The sequence below is a fragment of the Rattus rattus genome, chromosome 1, assembly GCF_011064425.1.
Source record: "Rattus rattus isolate New Zealand chromosome 1, Rrattus_CSIRO_v1, whole genome shotgun sequence".
Classification (NCBI taxonomy): Eukaryota; Metazoa; Chordata; class Mammalia; order Rodentia; family Muridae; genus Rattus; species Rattus rattus.
Genome location: NC_046154.1, coordinates 174736115 through 174757248, shown reverse-complemented (window position 1 = coordinate 174757248; position 21134 = coordinate 174736115). Strand labels below are relative to the sequence as shown.

Here is a 21134-nt window from a genome sequence, read left to right as displayed (position 1 = left end):
ACAGAAGCTTTGCAGTTTTATGAGATCCCATTTGTCGATTCTTGATCTTAGAGCCTGAGCCATTGGTGTTCTGTTCAGGAAATTTTCTCCTGTGCTCATGTGTTCAAGATTCTTCCTCACTTTCTCTTCTATTAGTTTCATTGTATGTGTTTTATGTGGAGATCTTGGATTTGAGCTTTGTACAAGGAGATAAGAATGGGTCAATTTGCATTCTTCTACATGCTGACCTCCAGCTGAACCAGCACCATTTGTTGAAAATGAGATCTTTTTTCCACTGGATGGTTTTTAGCTTCTTTGTCTTTTTTTTTTTTTTTTTTTTTTGGTTCTTTTTTTTTTTTTTTGAGCTGGGGACCGAACCCAGGACCTTGCGCTTCCTAGGCAAGCGCTCTACCACTGAGCTAAATCCCCAACCCCAGCTTCTTTGTCAAAGATCATGTGACTATAGGTGTGTGGGTTCATTTCTGGGCCTTCAATTCCATTCCATTGATCTACCTGCCTGTCTCTGTACCAATACCATGCAGTTTTATCACGATCACTCAGTAATACAGCTTGAGGTCAGGGATGGTGATCCCCACAGAAGTTCTTTCATTGTTAAGAATAGTTTTCACTATCCTGAGTTTTTCAAATTCCACCTCACACAAGTAAGAATAGCTAAGATCGGGGTTTGGGATTTAGCTCAGCAAGCGCAAGGCCCTGGGTTCGGTCCCCAGCTCCGGAAAAAAAAAAAAAAAACAGCTAAGATCAAAAACTCAGGGGACAGCAGATGCTGGTGAGGATGTGGTGAAATAGGAACACTCCTCCAATTGTTGGTGGGATTGCAAGCTGGTATAACCACTCTGGAAATCAGTCTGGAAGTTCCTCAGAAAATTGGACATAGTACTACCTGAGGACCCAGCTATACCACTCCTGGGCATATACCCAAAAGATGCCCCAACATATAACAAGGGCACATGATCCACTATGTTCATAGCAGTCTTATTTATAATAGCCAGAAGCTGGAAAGAACCCAGATGTCCTTCAACAGAGGAATGGATACAGAAAATGTGGTACATCTACACAATGGAGTACTACTCAGCTATTAAAAACAATGGGAACAAAGAGTGGAACAGAGTCTGAAGGAAAAGTCATCCAGAGAGACTGTACTACCTGGAGATCCATCCCATATGTAGCCTCCAAACCCAATCACTATTGCTGATGTCAAGAAGTACTGGCTGACAGGAGCCTGATATGTCTCTTGAGAGGCTCTGCCAGAGCCTTATTGATATAGATGAGGATGCTTGCAGCTAACCATCGACTGAGCTTGGGGACCACAATGGAGGAGTTAAGAGAAAGATCTGAAAGAGCGGAAGGGGGTTGCAACCCCATAGGAAGAACAACAATATCAATCAACCAGACCCCCCAGAACTCCCAGGGACTAAACCACCAAAGAGTAAATGTGGAGGAACCCATGGCTCCAGCCGCATATGTAGCAGAAGATGGCACTGTAGGGCATCAATGGGAGGAGAGGCCTTAGTTCTGGGAAGGCTCAATGCCCCAGTGTAGGGGAATGTCAGGGCAAGGAGGTAGGATGGAGTGGTGGGAGTAGGAGTGGGAGCATCTTCATAGAAGCAGCGGAAGAGGACATGGGAGAGGGGGAAAGGGGATAACATTTAAAATGTAAATACATAAAATATCCAAAGAAAAACAAAAGTACTAAGCAACAGGTGGGGGAGAGGGCAGATGTTACTTATGGATTAGAATGGATACTTCTGTGATGTTCAAGGAAACAGAAGTTCTGAAAGGCTAAGTAATGTGCATGATCAGGTTGTTGCTCAGGTCTGCAGACAGAAGGAAAACCTCTCCTGGACTTCCACTCTTCTGCTCTTTACCATCACTCAAGCTGGCACAATGGTTTTGACTTATTTGCCCTAAGCTATCCGATGGTAGTAAGTGCAAAATTGGAAATGTCTACTTCAAAACACATTTAAAGGCAGACGTGGTGTCTTCGGCGTGCAATCCCAGCATTTGGGGAAGGCTCAGGCAAGAAAATTGTTTAAAAAGTGAGGCCAGCCTGAGTGGGGGGAGAAGGAAGAAAGGGAGTAGAGAGAATAATTAGCATTTAAGGTTAATCCAATCATTGACAAGAAAAAATCTTAAGAAAACTTCCCTCTAATCTCCCAGATGTTCTGTCCTAAATAAGCATGCCTAAACACACCTACTATTACAGTTCACAGTGATTGGTAAGCTCCCTAAGGGGAGCTCGTACTTTCCTAGATAAGAATAGAGACAATGACCCATGCCAAATAAATGTTCTACATGAATTAACTCGTTCAATCCGCATACTCATTCAATAAACAAGGAACAAAAAGTAACCAGTTAGAAAAGAACTAAACTAAAAAAAAAAAAAAAAGAAAAAAGAAAAAAAAAGGGGTTGGGGATTTAGCTCAGTGGTAGAGCGCTTGTCTAGCCCTGGGTTCAGTCCCCAGCTCTGGGGAAAAAAAAAGAAAGAAAAGAACCAAACTAGGAAACAGCAGAGCCAAGATTGAATACAGGTACTGGGCTCTAGTCCACCTGGGTTCTTGATCTCAATGGTACAGACAGGCAAGTAATGGACAGTGAACTATAAAAGTCCAACTGTCTGCTGGAGCAATAAAGAGCACAGCTCGAGTTAAAGAGGGCTATTTTTAGACCTTTATAATCACCAGTTCGTGAAAGAAGTAAATTTAAGCACTAATGGCACTGCCTCTGCCTCCCCAGCGCTGGGATTAAGCATGCACACTACCACTGCCCAGCTGACATTTCTGCAATGGTTTTTAGCCGAGATGTAATGATGCTAAATGCACGCAGGAGTATTTGTTGAGAAAGTGGCAGAAGACAATGTATATAAGACCGTAACCCTTGGGTCTGGAAAGATGGCTCAGCAGCTAAGAGCACAGCACTGGCTGCTTGCTCTTGCTAGAGGACCCAGGTTCAATTCCCAACCTACCACATGGCAGCTAACAACCATCTGTAACTGTGGTACACAAACAATACTCAAAGATAAAAATAAATCTAAGACTGTAACCCTCCATTACTTGGCCACTGAAGAAAAGGAGGGAGACGATGTGCTCAGGGTCATAAAGTTCTCTGCTTTCAATTAGGGCACCCACACTTGCAAGGTCACAAACTGTTTCACTTCTGCTATGGAGCACCCCGTGCTTGTTATTTCAAAAAGGAGTTTTCACTGCTCACTAAAAGAAAAGGATCGAACTTAGTAACACTTCACTGTGACTCCTGTAGGCTAAGTTTCTAAAACACTAATAACTTTTTAAAACCATTCATTCATTCATTCACTCACTTAACGTCCCAATATCAGGCCCCCTCCCCTTCTCTGAAAGGGGGGAGCCCTCTCTGGGTATGACCCTCCCCAGCACATCAAGTCTCTACAAGACTAGGGTCATCTTCTACTAGTGAGGCCAGACAAAGTGGCCCAGTTAGGGAAATGGGATCCACACACAGGTAACAGATTCAAGGACAGCCCAGTTGTTAAGGGATACATGAAGACCAAGCTGCACTGTTACATATGTGGGAGTGAGATTAAGGGGTGGGGGTGGAGTTGGTCCAGTCCATGTTCGCTCTGTGATTGGCGGCTTTATTTTTAGCTTGCATATTTTATATCCTAGAATAGTAGTAACTTAATAGGTAGGGGAAGAAACATAGGTCCGACTTCATCATCAGTGACAACTAGGGGAGCTGTTTGTTAACTGTTATTTCTATGTGGTAAACTTAACATCCCATGTAATACATTAGCAAAACTGAACTAATCTGAACTTTGGTATAAAAAAATTTCAATGTAGAGCATACTGAATATTTATCAATGCAGTGAAATCACCGTTGTCCAATTCTAAACCCTCTCACTAGCTAGCTCTTTGACTCTCCTAAAGATTGAGATGCCTAATAGATGCTGTTCCTGCTCAAATTACTTAAAGCTGCCTTGGTTGCTTGGTAACCATATAGTCTCTAAAATTAGAGAAGTGAAAAGGGGACATGCTGGCTAGTTTTTGTCAACTTGACACAAATGAATTATCCGAGAAGAGGAACCTCAATTAAGAAAATGCCCCCATCAGATTGCCTATGGGCAAGTCTCTGGGGGCATTTTCTTGATTAATTACTGGTGTGAAAGGCCCAGCGCACTTTGCAGGGGGGATTAAATAACACCCCAAGCAGGTGGGGCTGGGTTGTAGGAGAAAGCAAGCTGAGCAAGCAATGGAAGCAACCCAGGAAGCAGTGTCCCTCCAAGGTCCCTGCTTCAGTTCCTCCTTGGCCTCTCCTTCCACCGTACAGTAAGACAAACCCTTTCCCGTCAAGTTGCTTTTGGTCATAGTACTCATCACAGCAACAGAAACCAGAGCAGGACAGGAAGTTAACAGACAGGGAATGGGGTGGATCCCTGTGGAACAAATTAAGTCAATTATAATCTCTTATTAAAGACCTTCTACAGAGTTTAAAATCATTTTAAGATAGTACTAAATTCATACTACAGAGCTGAAAATCAGCTATCTAGCCTGAAGTGTTATTACACCTTATGAGGGAAAAAATTTTATGTAGGATATGTTTAAACTTGAGGCCTGCCCTGAACACAAAAAACTCTGGCACTAAACTTTCTAAGCATTTTATTATATTATTAAAATAAGTTAAAACTTATTGTTATTGGAAGCTTCCCTTTTGTAGTATTTCTGAGGCTTGTAAGTACTGTTGGATAGTCTTTCCGCCCAGGGGAATTATCCTATATAACAAATTGTGTCCCCAGTACATTCTCTAAACAAGGAAGAAATATTACCAATGAAATCTAGTTTTGGTGTTTGTGGTTGCTGTTTGTTTTTGAGGAAAGGCACAGTTGCTTAGCCCAGGCTAACCTCTAAATCTTGACCCTGATTTAGTAAAGTGAATTACTAGATTAAGGCATGTGTCACCATAAAAGTTCCAAATTTTTGGTTTTAACTTGTTCATAAAATATGAAATTAATTTAAATAAAATTAGTTTATACTAGCAACCAAAATCACAACCAGTCACATTCAAGAATGTTATTCTTATACAGACAAAAGCCCTAAAACTAAGTTGGGGATGATGGTGAGCTAATGCCTTTAGGCCCAACACTTGGGCAGCAGAGGCTGGCTGACTTCTCGAAGACTGGTCTTAGAGAAACCCTATCTCAACTCAGGTTATCAAACTAGGAAGCAGACTCCTTTACCCACCATGTCATTTTGCTGGTTCCAGAGTTAACTTTTTTATTGTTTAACTCATAGAAAACAGATTTTTACATATTGGTTCTTAATATGAAATTCCCACTTTCCTAACCACTGTTGGTAAACAAGTATCACTGGCTTTCAAATGGCCAAAACAATCTGGCCCCAGATTTTGTGCTTCTACCATGCATAGCCACACATCACATTCGGGGGGGGGACACAAACAAATAAACAAACAACAACAAAAAAAAAAAACCCAGCATTTTGCTCTTGAGTATTAGAAGATAAATCTAAGCCATGAATCATATTTTAGCTGCCCAAATGCCAACATTTTCATCATCTGGAAAATCTAACACTAGTTTAAAGAATCACTAAGTACTACTGAGTACCACTATACTTCAGAAGTACACCTTCTGTAGAAGAGCAATTGTAGAAGAAAGACACAATTAGCTACATTATGCTGTCTCCATCAACCAGCACCGGCCCAAGCCAAAGTACCCACGTATGAGTCTCAATCTTATATTAGTGGAAGGAATGAGCATCTCCACGAGGAAAAGGAAATGACCAGCTGAGAATAAATGAGAACTCCCAAAAATGTACAACTCAAGGATTTAGGAAGCCAGAGAGTGGCTGTAAATGGTAGAAAATATGTGTGGGGATGGAGTGGGGGCCGTTTCAACATTCACAAACCATTTACACTTCTGTTCAATAGAACAGTGTAACTACAGGTCATACACTTACAGGGACCAAATCCAAGAACCAAAGACACCAGGCTCTGTTTGTTGCTCTTCCAACCTGGTATGAAAATCTGTCCACCTTCCATCCCTTTTCCCCTTCCCCAAGTTTGCTCTTCCCTTCCTCCATCCTCTTTAGTTTTTTGTTTTTTTTTTTTCCTTTTCTTTTTTTCAGAGCTGGGGACCGAACCCAGGGCCTAGCAAGTGCTCTACCACTGAGCTAAATCCCCAACCCCAATTTTTTTTAATGCTGTTTTACTATGTCACCACAGCTGATCTCAAACTTAGGATGATGTCAATAATGACCACAGCCTCAATATTGACTGTTCAGGACTGTGCTCCAGCAGTAAAATGACCTGGATTTAATTCCCTGCATTAGGCAAAAGCCAGGCATGCATTTATAATCGCAGTACTGTGGAGACAAAGACAGGCAGGTTCCAGGGCTCTCTATCAGTCATACTAGCTGATCAACAGGTCCAGATCCCTATCTCAAAAACAAGACAGACAACTCCTGAGGATACCTGAGGTAGGCCTCTTGCTTCCACAAAGATCATTGTTAATGCCTGTTCTCTTCCTCAAAGTTTTTATTTAGTTTGGTTTTAACTTTTTTTAAACTATTTGAGGGATTGCAGAGATGACTCAGGTTCTCCTGTAGAGGACCCAGGTTTGGTTCCCAGGATTCACATAGCAGATCACAACCATATCTTCTAGCCCCAAATGATCCCACATTCACATGGTTATACACATGCATACAAAACACTCATACCCATAAAAAATAAACATTAAGTAACAGAATCTGAAAATAAACAGCTTGAGAAACAAAACTTGGAACACAGTGCTATCTGCTCTATTCCAACTATCCAGGAAGCTGAGACAGGAAGATGTGAAGGAAGCCAGCCAGATCAACTAGGTGAAATCCAGACTCATGTAAGGAGGGAAGGGTGGGCAAGTAAAATGGTGTAGCTGGTAAAAGCAAAGGCACTGCCAACCTGATCTATGCCTAAAACCCACCCACAAGGTAGAGAGAAATAACTGCCACAAGTACACAGGGCACACCACACACGCACAAGTACGTGTGCACACACACACACACGCAGAGTAAAAAAATAAATAAATAAATAAGTATCAGGTCAAATTCAATCACTCCATGTGGATAACCTAAAAAATATTCTCTGAAATAATTTTAACAGTATATTTTAGAAAGGTGAATGTGGGGGCCAGTAAGATGGTTCAGCAGGTAAAAAACATTGCTGGATCCCTAAAACTCAGAGGAAGAAAAGTACCGACTCCCAGAGGTGTCCTCTGACTTCCACATGCATGCCACCGCACACGCATACCTGCATTCACATACACATAAGTAATTTTTTAAAAATTAGGGGCCAGTAAGATTGCTCAATGATAGAAGGTACTTGCCACTAAACTTGAGGACCTATCCTCAATCCCCTGAACCCACAGATTAAGAGGGACTAACTGACTCTCAAAAACCGTTTTCTGCTATCCATATGCAAACTATGTCATATATATACTTCATACACAGATATGTGTGTATATATATATATATAAAATAAATGTAAAAAATTAAAAATATACATGTGAACTCACCTCATGTTACCAATTTGGGTCACAAAAATCATAAAAAAAAATTACCCTTAGAATAACTGGTTTATATAACTATAAACTAACATATTGTTATATACTAATATCATAAACTATATAAATATATAAATAAAAGCTATAAACAGTGCTGGCACTCAAACCCAAGGTCTTGTGCATGCTAGGAAAGCATTCTACAAGATTTTAGGGTGACTGAATGTCCTGAAACAGAGATGGAAGACATCTTTCAGTGAGTTATTTTTCTGTTGAGTTTTGTATCTAATATTATTTGATCTTAATATACATATAAAATATGTATCTAACTAATTCTACAAAGCAAGATAAAACCAAATAGAAAAACAGAAGAAACCTTTTAAGTAATCCGTTTTGAAAATGACATGGCCTCATTTCCATGGCAACGGATAACATGTAGAATTAATTAAAAAAAAAAAAAAAAAAAGCAATGCTAATATTTAATGTTAAGGAGAAGGCCTCTGGTATTGCAAAAATGTCCCCATCTTTTAACCAATCTACTGTTTAGAACTCATCTAAGAAACACTGGAGTAAACCTCCAGAAATAGTGAGCACAGCACTACTATTTACTTACTGTACCTATAATGTTAGCACTAAAGCAAGGTATTCACTCTGCAGTGAAGCACACCGTTAAACAGTGCAATTCTAAGTGTTAGGCTTCAGTGAAAGAATGTTTTCACAACTGCATACATTTTTAGCACTCACCTGGGGCTGATAGCACACAGCTGTTATTCCAGCATTTGGAAGTTTGAGATAGGAGGATCAGAGTTTGAAAGCCAGCCTTTCAGCCTCCAATTCAAGCATGGTATGGACTAATTGAGACCCCATCTCAAACAAAACACTCAAATAGTAGCTGTGTGTGGTGGCATTCCCCTCTCAAAAACCTGAGAAGTGGAAGCAAGAATTTTAAGTTTGAAAAGAATCTAGGCTACTCTGGTTGAAATAAACAAACCAACCTTACATATTATAAATTAGATACATAAGATAATAAAGTTAACTTAAAAGAGATTATATACATGCTGAGCTTACTGAAAAAGACAATGAGTTTTACTTTTTTAAGAGGACATGTTTAATCTGGGGACACAGCCAGCCCATTGTATGAACAGGCATCCTGTTCAGACTTGAGCGATGGAGCAGCCCAAGAGGAAAGCAGGAAGAAAGTTCACGAGAGTCAGTGGGTGGCTTATGGTCAGTTTCTACACTGTAGTTGGCCTCAACTCTTTAAATCTTCAGTACAGACACTAGTCTTACAAAATGCTTGGAGTAAGTAGATTCCTCTGTTGAAACTGTTGAAAGGACTGAACAAAATGCCTATATTAACAGCACGTACCCTAAAACCACAAAAAGAATCCTTGAGTTCCTAGCTAAACTACTTGGTAAGCAGCCAAACCTTAAAGCTCTGGGATTTCAGGCAATGAATTGTTAAATTCATTGTAAGTAAGGGGCTGGTGGCTGTTTCAGCTTCAAGGGGAACCAACACTGCTGGGCTCTTTGTAGCCTCCTCATTCATGTGCACATTCTCATGTACACTTGACACATTTAAGGCTAATAAAAAACTTTTTGAGATCTTATCTCAAAACTAAATAAATAAAATAAAAACAAGAAATAAAACAATACAAAAAAGCTAGATTTAGCTAGAATACATATGTAAAGAGGCCCGAGTGGGGATTAATCCTTGAAACTAATTTGTATCTTCATATAAACTATTTAATCCTCAGAACCATCTCTAAAAACATCTTTTAAAAAGGTACACAAAGGGGGTTGGGGATTTAGCTCAGTGGTAGAGCGCTTGCCTAGCAAGCACAAGGCCCTGGGTTCAGTCCCCAGCTCCGAAGGGGGGGAAAAAAAAAGGCACACAAAAACATCTACAATAGTAGACTTTGGATCACATTAAATTCATTTCTATCTAATATGAAATGATTACTTAAACTTATCCTAGTGTATGCAGTCCTTCTAATCTTAACCAACAGCCTACAAGTCTGCAGGACTGAAGCCAAGCCAAGTACTAAAACATCACAAGAATGATTCCTATCTGTACGCAGGGCCATGTCAGCTACTTTTCTTTTAAAAACGCCTATGCTGGGGGGAAAAGAAAAAAATCAGTGTCAGCTATGAAGTCAACACCTCTCAATTATCCTTCTACAACTGCTAAACTCTAAGCAAAAAAATGGCCAAGAGAAACAAAGAAAACCTGTTCAAGGATTCTTTTCCTATTGAGTATCACCCAACATTCATCTAATTTGACATTTATCCAATATTGAAAGAACCAAGTTAATCATCATTCCTCACTAGACACCCAGGCATGATTTAACTCAGGAGCAGGAAAATGCATCACTGTGATCAATAAACATGGAAACTGCACAGTGAAGGAAGCACAGAAAGGAACTGTCAATGAAGTGAGATGAAAGGGAAGACTCATTTATTTCCTGTGTATGCATGCATGTGTGTATCCTGCACATGGATGTGTAGGTCAGAAGACAACTTGTACAAGTCTGTTCTCTCTTTACAATGATGGTCCCAGAAGTGAACTCAGGTCGTCAGGCTTGGCAAAAAGCATTTTTGCTCGCTGAGCCATCTCATCAGCCTATAAGGTTTTACATAGCAGATTGAGTTGGAACCCAATTATACCCACAGTAGAGACCCCTAGACCCCTCAAGATCATGTTTTTAGATGTTTCAGTGTAAAAGGTGACAATTCACAGATTATTGGTTTTTTGTTTTGTTTTGTTTTTTGTCCAGAGGACAACAAAAGCCCCCACCCTCCCAAGAAAAAAATCTGGAGGAAGAGCAATGGATCTCAGACCACTAAGTAGATACTAGTAAGGCTAATAAAAGAATCACTAGCAGTGCTTATACACACTTCAGAAAGCAGGCCAGGAAACACAAAAAAAACAAAGTTGGGTGAAACGTAAAAGACTTTTAAGTGGAGACAAAAACAGTGAAATGAGGTAAGCCTAAACTGCAGTTTGTTCTGTGTTTTGTTCAGGCAGTCACAATCCTGGAACTCAGTACAGTCAGGGCCTACCTCTATCCTCAGTGTTGAGACTACATACAAATACCCTCACACCCAGGATATGAGGTACTGCTGAATCCATGGCCTTGTATAGGTTAGGCAAGCACTTTAGCAACTGAGCTACAAAGATGTCCTACAGCAATATATGTATGTAGAGAATTCTTTCACAGGTTATGAAATATTTCTTTTGGAATTGGTAGTATTGGAAACATGGCTCTGAATATATTAAAAACCACTAAATTTCAAGATTTGAAAGTGCTGAATTTTGTTATATAAATTATACCTTAAAATTAAACAAATGAAGAAATTAGTTTTTCCTTCAATACTCAGTGAGAGGGCAACATTTAACCTACACACTAAAGACTAGACTAGCAAAAAAGAGAGAAAGACTTTTCTATTGACTACTTTTAGTGTTTAACACTTGATACAGTAACTGGATTTTTAGTAATGTATTGACGAATACATTTCTAAAAGGAAAGAACTTTTCAAATTAAAATCTGAAATGGATTTTAATTTGAAAAGCAGGAGACAAGGGGCTCAAGACCCCATATGAACAATGCCAACCAACCAGAGCTTCCAGGGACTAAGCCACTACCCAAAGACTATACATGGACTGACCCTGGACTCCAACCTCATAGGTAGCAATGAATAGCCTAGTAAGAGCACCAGTGGAAGGGGAAGCCCTTGGTCCTAAGACCGAACCCCCCCAGTGAACGTGATTGTGGGGGGAAGGGTGGTAATGGGGGGGGGAGGGGGAGGGGAACACCCAAAAGGAAGGGGAGGGGGTGGGGTTAGGGGGATGTTGGCCCGGAAACCAGGAAGAGGAATAAGAATCGAAATGTAAATAAGAAAAACTCAAATTAATAAAGATTAAAAAAAAAAAAAAAAAAAAAAGCAGGAGACAGGAAGATCAGAAATTTAAGGTCATCCTCCACAGCAAGTTCTAGGCTAGTCTGGAATACCTGAGATGCAATCTTAAAAAAAAAAAAAAAAACAACAACAAAAAAAAAAAAAAAAAAAAAAAAAACCAGCTCTACCTGGTGGAGCAGGTTAGCTGGATGCTCTAGGAGAAATTCAAATTCAAGGCTAGCCTGGGCACTTTTACATCAGACCTTGTCTCAAAAATTAAAAAATAGGGTTGGGGATTTAACTCAGTGGTAGAGCGCTTGTCTAGCAAACCCAAGGCCCTGGGTTCAGTCCTCAGCTCTGGGAAAAAAATTAATAAAAGGGGTGAGTGAGAGTGGTGATATGTAGTAATAGAATACATGAGGTCCTAGCTGCATTCCAGCACGACAAAACAAAGAAAACAACAACAAAACAGAAACAGGTCTTCATTAGGGGAGAGGGGTTGATTAAGAAGTACAGCTTTTACAGCCAATGTTAAGAAATATTGGGCTGGAGAGATGGCTCACAACCATCTTAATGAGATCTGATGCCCTCTTCTGGTGTGTCTGAAGACAGCTACAGTGTACTAGTAAATAAATCTTAAATGTTGAGTTTTACCACTGTAAACCAGTTTCCAACTGCAAAGATAAACAAACTTTTTCCCTAAGCCGATGCCAAGAATTATATTTGCAGGCAAAAGAAAGCTGTATGAGGGAAGTAGGCTTTCTTATTCTCTCCAAACAGCAGTCAGGTACAAATACCTTCTCTCAGTTGAAAACACAATGGGTGTAAAAAAAAAAAAAAAAAAAAAAAAGTCTAAACCTACTTTTAGTTTTGGTTAAAGTTAACCTTAAAATGGCTTCATTGTGATGTGATAACCCCTTGAATGTCTCTTCCTAGTAAGAAACAACTAAACATGGTGTCACACAGTATCACATCACATCACATCCTAGCATTCAGGTGTGCTGAGGCAGGGACTGCTTGTTTGAGAATGCTGGCCACACAGCAAGACCTCATAGGGAAAGGAAGGGAAGGAGACAAAGGGAATACAGGAAATAGCTAGTGGTTGTAGGTGCTAAGTGCTTTCTAGTTCACTCCTAAAGTACCACACACAAAATTTCTCTGAATTCAAGGAACCTGACCAAACCTACAACTACAATACTACTTCAATAGGCAAAAGCTTGTGGTTAGGGGTTGGGGATTTAGCTCAGTGGTAGAGCACTTGCCTAGGAAGCCCAAGGCCCTGGGTTCGGTCCCCAGCTCCGGAAAAAAAGAACAAAACAAACAAACAAAAAAGCTCGTGGTTAAACAGTAAAGAGTTCTGATAACACCCCCCCCCCAAAACAAAACAAAAACAAGGATTGGTGCACAGCAACTATAGGCACCTGCTGTTCTAGCAGAGGACCCAGGTTTGGTTCCCATGGCAACTTTTAACTGTCCTTAACTCTAGTCCCATGGAATCTAGCATCCCCACCTGGCCTCCAGACACCAGAACAAACGTGGTACACATACAGACAATGCAGGCAAAGTAAAACACTCTCCCATTCTCCCTCTCTCTCTAAGAGACAAGACATAAAAATGCATGCATTGCTATGTGTAGTACTTAACCCAGGGAACCAAACCACTTGGGTTCAAAGCATTGCTCCACAAATCACTAGTCCTCTGTGCGGGATGGCTGATCTATAGAAAGGGTATGATACACTAACAAGATTGCTGCTGGAATTAATGCATGCAAAGTGCTTACAACAGTGCCTTGCCATTGTAAGATATATTCTAGAGAATTAAAAAAAAAAATCCCAACCCTGTATGACCAACCTCATTTAAAGAATCATTGTCACAAAGCTTGGCATGGTGCCTTGTATGCCTATAATACCATTATTTGTGAGGCCTAGAGTAGAGGGCTGCAGATTCCAAGGCCAGCATAAGTTAGTAAGTTCCAGGACAGCCTGAGCATGACAATTAGATGTCTACTATGACAGTGTCTATCTGGTACCACCTAGAAGACAAACCTCTAGGTATACCTATGAGGGGTTATTTGGAGCCAAGTTAGAACGTGGGCACACCTGTAAGGCATTACCTTGATTTGTTTAAGGTGGGAAGACCTATCCTAAAGGCGGACACCACCATTTCTTTCCTGGGCTTAGTTTCTGGGTTGTATAAAAAAGGAGGATGTTAACGGAACGTGGACATTCACTGTTCTCAGCTTCCTGTGCAGCTACAACTTCACCAGCTGTCTCAAACTGCCTTTAGAACTCCCTAACTAGGATGGACCGTACTCACTAACTGTAAGCCAAAATAAACCCTTTCTTAGGCTGGAGAAATGTTCCAGTGGTTAAAAGTACTTTAAGTGGTTAAAGGCTACTCTCTCAGGACCTGGGTTCAATTCCCAGCACCTACACAACAGTTCACAAAGGTGCTTAACTCCAGATCCAGAGGATATGATACCCTTTTCCAGCTTCTCTGGAACACCTAGTACCTAGTACAAAGACATACATACAGGCAAAATACACATACAAATAAAATACTTTTGAAATAAAAAATATCCTTCTCTTCCTTTAAGTTGTTTTTTTGTTTTTGTTTTTTTTTTCTTTTTCTTTTTTTCGGAGATGGGGACCAAACCCAGGGCCTTGTGCTTGCTAGGCAAGCGCTCTACCACTGAGCTAAATCCCCAACCCCCTTAAAGTTGTTTTTATCAAGAGTCTGTGTTTGTTTTTTGTTTTTTGAGACAGGGCTTCTCTGTGTAGACCTGGCTGTATCTGTAGTAGACCAGACTGGCCTCTACGCATAGAGAGATCTGCCTACCTCTGCCTCATGAGAACTGAGATTCAAGTTATGTGCCACCACCACCGAGCTAAAGTCTTATTTTCTTTTTTGAGCCACCTTCTAATAATATACCCCTTATGTAGTCCAGATGACACTCAAACTCACTATCCTCCTGCTTCAGCCTCCTGAGAGAAGATTGCAGTGACACACCACTATTTCTGACTATTTAACAGTTCTTAATGCCAACTCTCTGAACACAGCAAGTAAACAGTAATGATTTTCAACAACCCTAAAACTTTTAAGGTGTTATACGTCAGTTACTGGACTTATGAAGTATTTCACTGTTTTCTCTCCACTTTATTCCACACTTCAAACTGACTATTACCTCTGCATAACCCAGCTTTTGCGTAGAGGACAGAAAGACAGGCAAATCAGTTATGGAAGAATGATATGCATCCTTAGAGTCTTAATAGCTTAGTGAAATGTTTTTCTTAGCTACAATAGCTATAATTCCTAAATCTGTAAATACTTTGAAAATACAAATTTTTTGTCTAAAATTAGCCAAACACAGAGAAACAAATGATAGCACTGAAAAGTAAAGGAGACCTTGCAAAAAGGAACAGCCAATTTTCTTTTTAAAAGCAAGATGCACAAGCAATTAGATGCTGAAGTCAACGATTCAAAGTACTTTAGGGGCTGGTTATTGCTTAGCAGGAGCTCATGCTTAAAATGTGCAGAGCAAGCCTAAACCACACAGTTGCAGAGCAGAAAACAATTTTGAATAGGGCCAAGCAGGACGCACTTCCATAATTTCAGCCATTTAGGAGGCTGAAACAGGAGGAACACAAGCAAGAACCCATCTAACACAGCAAGGCCCTGACTCAAAATGAAATAAAAGATAAAGAGGAAAGGGGAGAGAAACAGAAACCCTCACCATATAGGAAAGGAAAATTGATAAAAAGAACGACTGTCTAATTATTCAGGAACCAGCTTGCTAGGTTGGCTGGTTGGTTGGTTTTAAAATGGTCTCATGTATTCCATGCTGGATGGAACTCAATAGAAAAGGATAACCTTGAAGTTCCAGATTTCCCTGCATCTACTTCTTGAGTATTCAAACTATAGCCCATGGGCCACCAAACCCAGGACTTTTACACTCTAGACAAGCATTCTATCACTCCAGACAAGCATTCTATCAGGTGAGGTACACCCCTCCCCCTTAGCTTGCTAGATTTTAATGAAGTCAGTCAACTAACTCCTTGAGTAGGTCAGCTACTATTTTATCAGACTATTTTATTGTCCTTGACTAATTTTAAAAACACAGAGAATGTCACTTTGGGTGTGAGGGCATTCCTGTGATCCCACCACACTGGAAGTAACACAAGCTGTCAAGTACAAGACCACCCTAGTATCAAAACAACCAAATGGGACCAGAGATAACTCAATGAGTAAACATTAACTTAGCAACCTTAGCTATACCCCAGAACTCACACAAAAAGAGGACCAACTCCCCAAAACAGTTCTTTGACTTCCCTAAGTATGCCATAACCCATATGAACACAAGCAACCAAGCAAGTGCATGCTGAAAAAAGTGGGGGAGAGTGTATGTGTGTGTTTTAAGACAGGAGTTCTCTGTGTAGCCCTGTTTCTCCTGGAACTTGCTCAATAGATCCTCAGGCCCTTGACTCCTAAGTACTAGGTTCCAAGACATGTACCACCACACCCTGCTATAAATTAAAAATTTTAAGATCAGAGTATCATATCAATGTAACATAAAACTTAAATACACTTGTTCCCAAACCAGTTCTTCGTTATGATAAAAAGGGTAAAAGAAATCTCTCACTTTAGGGATACTTTTGAGTGGCCTTTGTTAGCTTTAAACTAAGAAAAATTCCAATGTCAAATGTGGTGGGTTATAGTAATTCCAGCATTCAGGAGACAGAAGCAAGGTCTTTGTTTGAAGCCAGTCTGGGGTACTTAGCAAGAACTTATAGGAGAACAGCAAGGGGTGGGAGTGGGGGTTAATAGCTTAAAAAAAAAAAAAAAAGCCCTCAGTATTACCCCCATACATAAAAAGTGCCATATAAACAAAACTATCAACACTGTTAATATTGGATAACACAATTTGCATGAGTTAAAAGCTATCAATAAGCAATTAGTTAAAACCCTACAAGGCAGCTCTATAAAAAGTGAGTCATCTTGAAGGTAAACTGTTGACCAGGTGGGCGGAGAGGATGGCAAGTATTTGCATGAGTAGGGGAAGAAGCAGAACACACATGAAAAAGCCCTGTGGTCTTTCTGAAAGGATACACAATAAGACACTGGTTGTCTGTAGTGGAGAACTGGAATGCTGATGGGTACATGTGTGACCTTTATCTTCTCTATGTTCCCTTTAGGGCCTTTGACCAGTTTGGTCTTAGTCTTTGCTACTGTTTGATGAACTTAAAAGCCCTGGGTTCAATAATTAGCACCACATAAAACTAGGTACAGTGCAAACTTGGAGGTAGGAAGATCAAGGTCATCCTCAGCTACAAATGAAGTTAGATGTCAGTTTATATAAAAGCCTGTGTTCAAAGAAAGAAGAAAAATATTTTTTCATACAGTGCTGGTTCAAATGAATGCTACTAAATACAGCAACAATGCCAAATTATAATATAAAATCACAGCTCCTTTGCCTCGAAGCGCAAGGCCCTGTTCGGTCCCCAGCTCGAAAAAAAAGAACCAAAAAAAAAAAAAAAAAAAAAAAAATCACAGCTCCTATAAACTTCTTCCAAATAAATCTCATGTCATTTAATGTTTGAGTGCCTATCATATATGCACCAAAGATTCTTGTGGCCTTAATGAGCTATGCCAGGATCACCCAAAGCCACATACAGCTTTAATCAGTGTTAAGTGCTACACAATGAAAAGAAGGGGATTATGGGAACACAGAAACAAACTACTTAGTATTTGCAAAATAGAAATAATACTGTCAGGTATGGTGGCATACACCTTTAATCCCAAAACTCAGAGGCAGATGCAGAGAGATCAGGGTTGAGGCCAACATAGTTAGACAACATAGTGTTGTCTCATTTGAAAAAAAGTAATATTAATATAATCAATAGTAAAGTTCATCCTTTGAAAGTGGAAGACTACCAAGAAATAAACTGATTCAATAGAAGAGAATATGTCTCTGTGGCCTGAGCTACCCCTACCCACTGTTAGGTCTCACGCTCCCATGCTGGCCTCAAGCCCCTAACAGCCAACGGCTCCTATCATACTGGGACTATATGACTGAGATGGGTGTGGTGACACACCTTTAATCCCAGAGACACAAAGACAGGTAGGTAGTTTCTGAGTTCTAGGCCAACTAGGTCTACAGAGTGAGCTCCACCACAGCCAGGGCTACAGAGAAACAAAAAGCAATAAATGCATACAAAAGAAAACCCCATGGCTGGTTTATGTGAAGTGTAGATAGAACTCAGGACTTCAGGCCTGCTAGGCCTCTACCTGAACTACATCTCCAGCCCTAAAGTTACTGTTCAAATTAAATTTTAATGTGAATGTTTTCTGCTTGAGCTGTTGCTCCGTTGCATAGCATGTATAAAGCCCTTACAAATTTTCAACTCAATTCCCAAAACTAGAAATTTTTTTTTACCGATAATACAAAAAACGGATACCAAAAAACCTCTTAATCTCTTAATCTGCCCTAGTGATTGGGGGGAGGGGGGACCCGGCCCTTTAAAGCTAAAAGTACTGAAGTCAATATTGAATAAGTATAATAAAGTACTATAAAGTGAAGAGTACACACTACAGCATGAATTTATCATTATCTTGTTTTAAATAAGCAAAAGGAAACACTGAATGTACACTTAAGCATTGGGTGCCAAATGAATTGAAGTAGGAGCACTTCAATTTTCTGCTTTAAATCATTTCTGTAAGTGTATAACCAATATATTCCACAGCATTTATTTTCTCCTTCAAGGTCTTCATATTACTGCAGCATATCAATTTCCAGAATCAAGCAAAACTGAAGAACTGTTCAGTTTACCGAGCATTGTAAACACTAATACAGAGAACTGTTTTCATTATCAATCTCTGCTATGTTTAGTCCATATATAAAGTAACAATAAAAAAAAACCTTGATGGTCTGTGGTGGGAAGCAGTCGTTTTTCAAATGGAATCCTGGTTAACATGATCACTAGTGGCTCTGTGCATGTATCAGAACTAAGCCACATTCGGGACCTTCCACTGCATGAAAACCTACTTGCAAAAGATTCTGAGATTCATAACAGCAATGAACATTGGTGTTAAGGCTCCAGTGCTCCAGGAAAATTTATTCTTCCTTCCTAAGAATTTTTACCCTCTTAAAAGGTCTTGTTTTTCTAATTCAAGCACCTTTCTGTCAATGACACCCCAGTCTCGCAGACATTTGTGACTGCCTGAAGAAATACCCTGTCTCACACCCTTCAAAGAGGTCCTCCACCATTCCCTTAGTACAAATCTCCCCTAAAACTTTGGAAGAGTGGAATAATGCTATAAATATTATGTTCACTGGATTACGGCAAGCAAAGTGAAGCTTCGATTTGGGCACCTAACTGGCATATTGAGCAGTGCATATTTTTAACCAATTTCCTTCATAAAAAAACAGATGCCAAAAAATTTAAGGATTTCGTTTTCTTGGGTTATAATACCTATGGAGTCCGAAGACTCAATGGTGTTACGTAAAGACTTTAGGAGATCAAGATACTAGGGTTTCCCCCGGCCCCCGTGGTTCCATATGTACTTATCAAAATACGGTATCCCTAAAGAACCACAGAGCCGCTCAAATAAGGCGCACAAAAGCTGAGAGGCAAACTACTTCACAGATTATCCCCATAACTGAGGCCCGTGTGCCTCAGAACGGAAAACAGTCTCCAAAGAGTTTGCCAACCGGAGTAAAATCACTTCACAGTGATAACCTGCAGAAACACTGGGAAGCGAACGCGGAAGCCAGCGCAACCGGGCGGCAAGCCCCCGTCGTCGCTAGGTGAGGGCAGCCAGGGCGAACATGTGCGGTCGGCGGCAGGACGCGCGGCCCTCCCAGAGCCGCCTCTCCGGGCCCCGCGGCCCCGCCCGGCTCTCGGTGTCCGTCCATTCATTCCGCACCCGGGACTGCCGCAGCCCCGCGCTCCTGCGGAGGACTAGAAGGGAGCTCCGGGACAGAGTGGCCGGCCCGGGCCACAACCCGCGCCCAGAGTCCAGGCCACGCCGCTCTTCCCGCTCGCGGGTGAACAGAACCTGCCGAGGCCCGCACCGACCCCGCGCCAGACTCGAAGCCCGCAGCCCCGCCCTCTACCGGGCAGCCGCCAGGCCTCCCCTGCCGCGGCCTCACCGCCCCGGAGTCCCGGGTGTCCGGCGTTCAGAGGCGGCCGGAAGTCTTCCCGGCGCCCCCTCCTCAGCGCCCGACTTCCTCGCTGCCGAGGCCAGACCCTTCTCTGCGATGCCTCGGGCTTCTCAGAAGCTGCCGAGGGAAGCAGATGGCCGCACGGCCTGGCTCGCTGAAGGAGGAGAGCAGAGCCAGAGGCCTGAAGCCTGCCTGGGCGGTTACCTTGATGATCCTGCGGGGCAGCCCGGCCATCTTGTCAGATCCCGAGTTCGGCCTCTGCTCTTGTCTCCGGCTCCGCTCGCCTCACGCACGAGTGGAAGTCCCGGGCTCCACTTCCGGGGACGTCGCCGCGCCCGCCGTCGCTACCTCCGCCGAGGCCCCTCGGGAAATGTAGTCCCTGCTAGGGCGCCAGCTACAGACGGCCTTCCCTCCGACCTAGTGGCCCCCTCCCCCGCGCTCCCCGCCCCAACCCCAGCCCGGGGTGGCGGAAGTGACGCTCCGCGGCGGGGCAGGGACTTTGGGGGAGGCGGCGCGAGGCGGCGCCGAGCTTCTTCGCCCGCGGCAGAATTCGCGCAACTGGGCGTCCAGAGTCCACGAGCAGTGTACGTGCGACCACGCCTGCGTCGGTGGGCGACGTAACAAAGGCCGGCCCCTGACGCAGCCCATTCATTCACTCGTTCCGTTTGTTCATTCAACGTGCCCGCATTGCGCGTGGCGGGCTGGCGCTGCAGCAATTCTCTGCGGACCGGCGGATCGCGCGCCCCTCCGAAGTGGTGCGCAGACCGGAAGTCTCTGCCAAAGATTTTAACTGGAAGTCTTGCTAGTTTCCAAGGCCCCGACAAGGAATTCTAAACGTTTAAATTTCACATAAAAAGGGGGCGCCTCTGGCGACCCCCCAAAGAGGGTTAATATCTAGGGAGGAAGGAGGCAAAAGGCACGGCCCCTATAAACACCTGGACCCAGCAGGAATTTTATTCTTTGTGGTTGTTGGTTTTTCTGAGAAAGGGCTCCCTATATAACCAAGTCTGGCCTGGTTTTCTCTATACCGTAAGTAAGCGTCGAGCTGTCTTGGAACTCATGATTTTCCTGCCTCTGCTCCCTGAGTATAGACAGGCTTGTGCCACCACTTAGGATTGAGCCTGGGAATGGAGATTTACTTGCTAACTAGCAGAAGGATCTGCTTAGAGTGTAAGGGTCCATGATTCGCCGAAGAATGATATCCAAATAGTATGTAAATGCAAAGAGTGTTTTGTTCTGCGGAAGTCCAGCATGCTGGGGTCTCTCATTCCAAGATGGAGACCTGGAAGTGAGGTCCCAGGCCGGATTTAAAACACATTGGGGGAATTCCGGGGAGGGGAGGGTGATCTCTATCTTAACTTAGCTCTATCTCTAAGTACATTACAGAACCATTGCTGAGGTGTGGGGATGGGGTGCGGGGGAGGCTGAAAACTGTTACTGGGGAAGTCTGGAAACTGCTGCTGACCTTGCCTCAGGCCAGGTGGCAGGCAACTTCTGAGGCCTGGGCTTGCCCAGTTCCCTCATCTCCTGAACCGTCCATTTGAAGCC

At 42.2% G+C, this 21134-nt stretch overlaps 1 protein-coding gene across 1 annotated transcript in view; it reads right to left on the bottom strand.

The window, feature by feature from the left end:
- The window catches only part of Ube2n (ubiquitin conjugating enzyme E2 N), a 28983-nt gene extending 8830 nt beyond the window's left edge, over window positions 1-20153 (bottom strand). The window contains exon 1 of the mRNA XM_032911646.1: window positions 19791-20153. Coding sequence (XP_032767537.1) covers window positions 19791-19820 — 30 coding nt within the window. The 5' untranslated portion in view covers window positions 19821-20153. The remainder of the gene's footprint in view (window positions 1-19790) is intronic.
- Window positions 20154-21134: the final 981 nt, after the last annotated feature.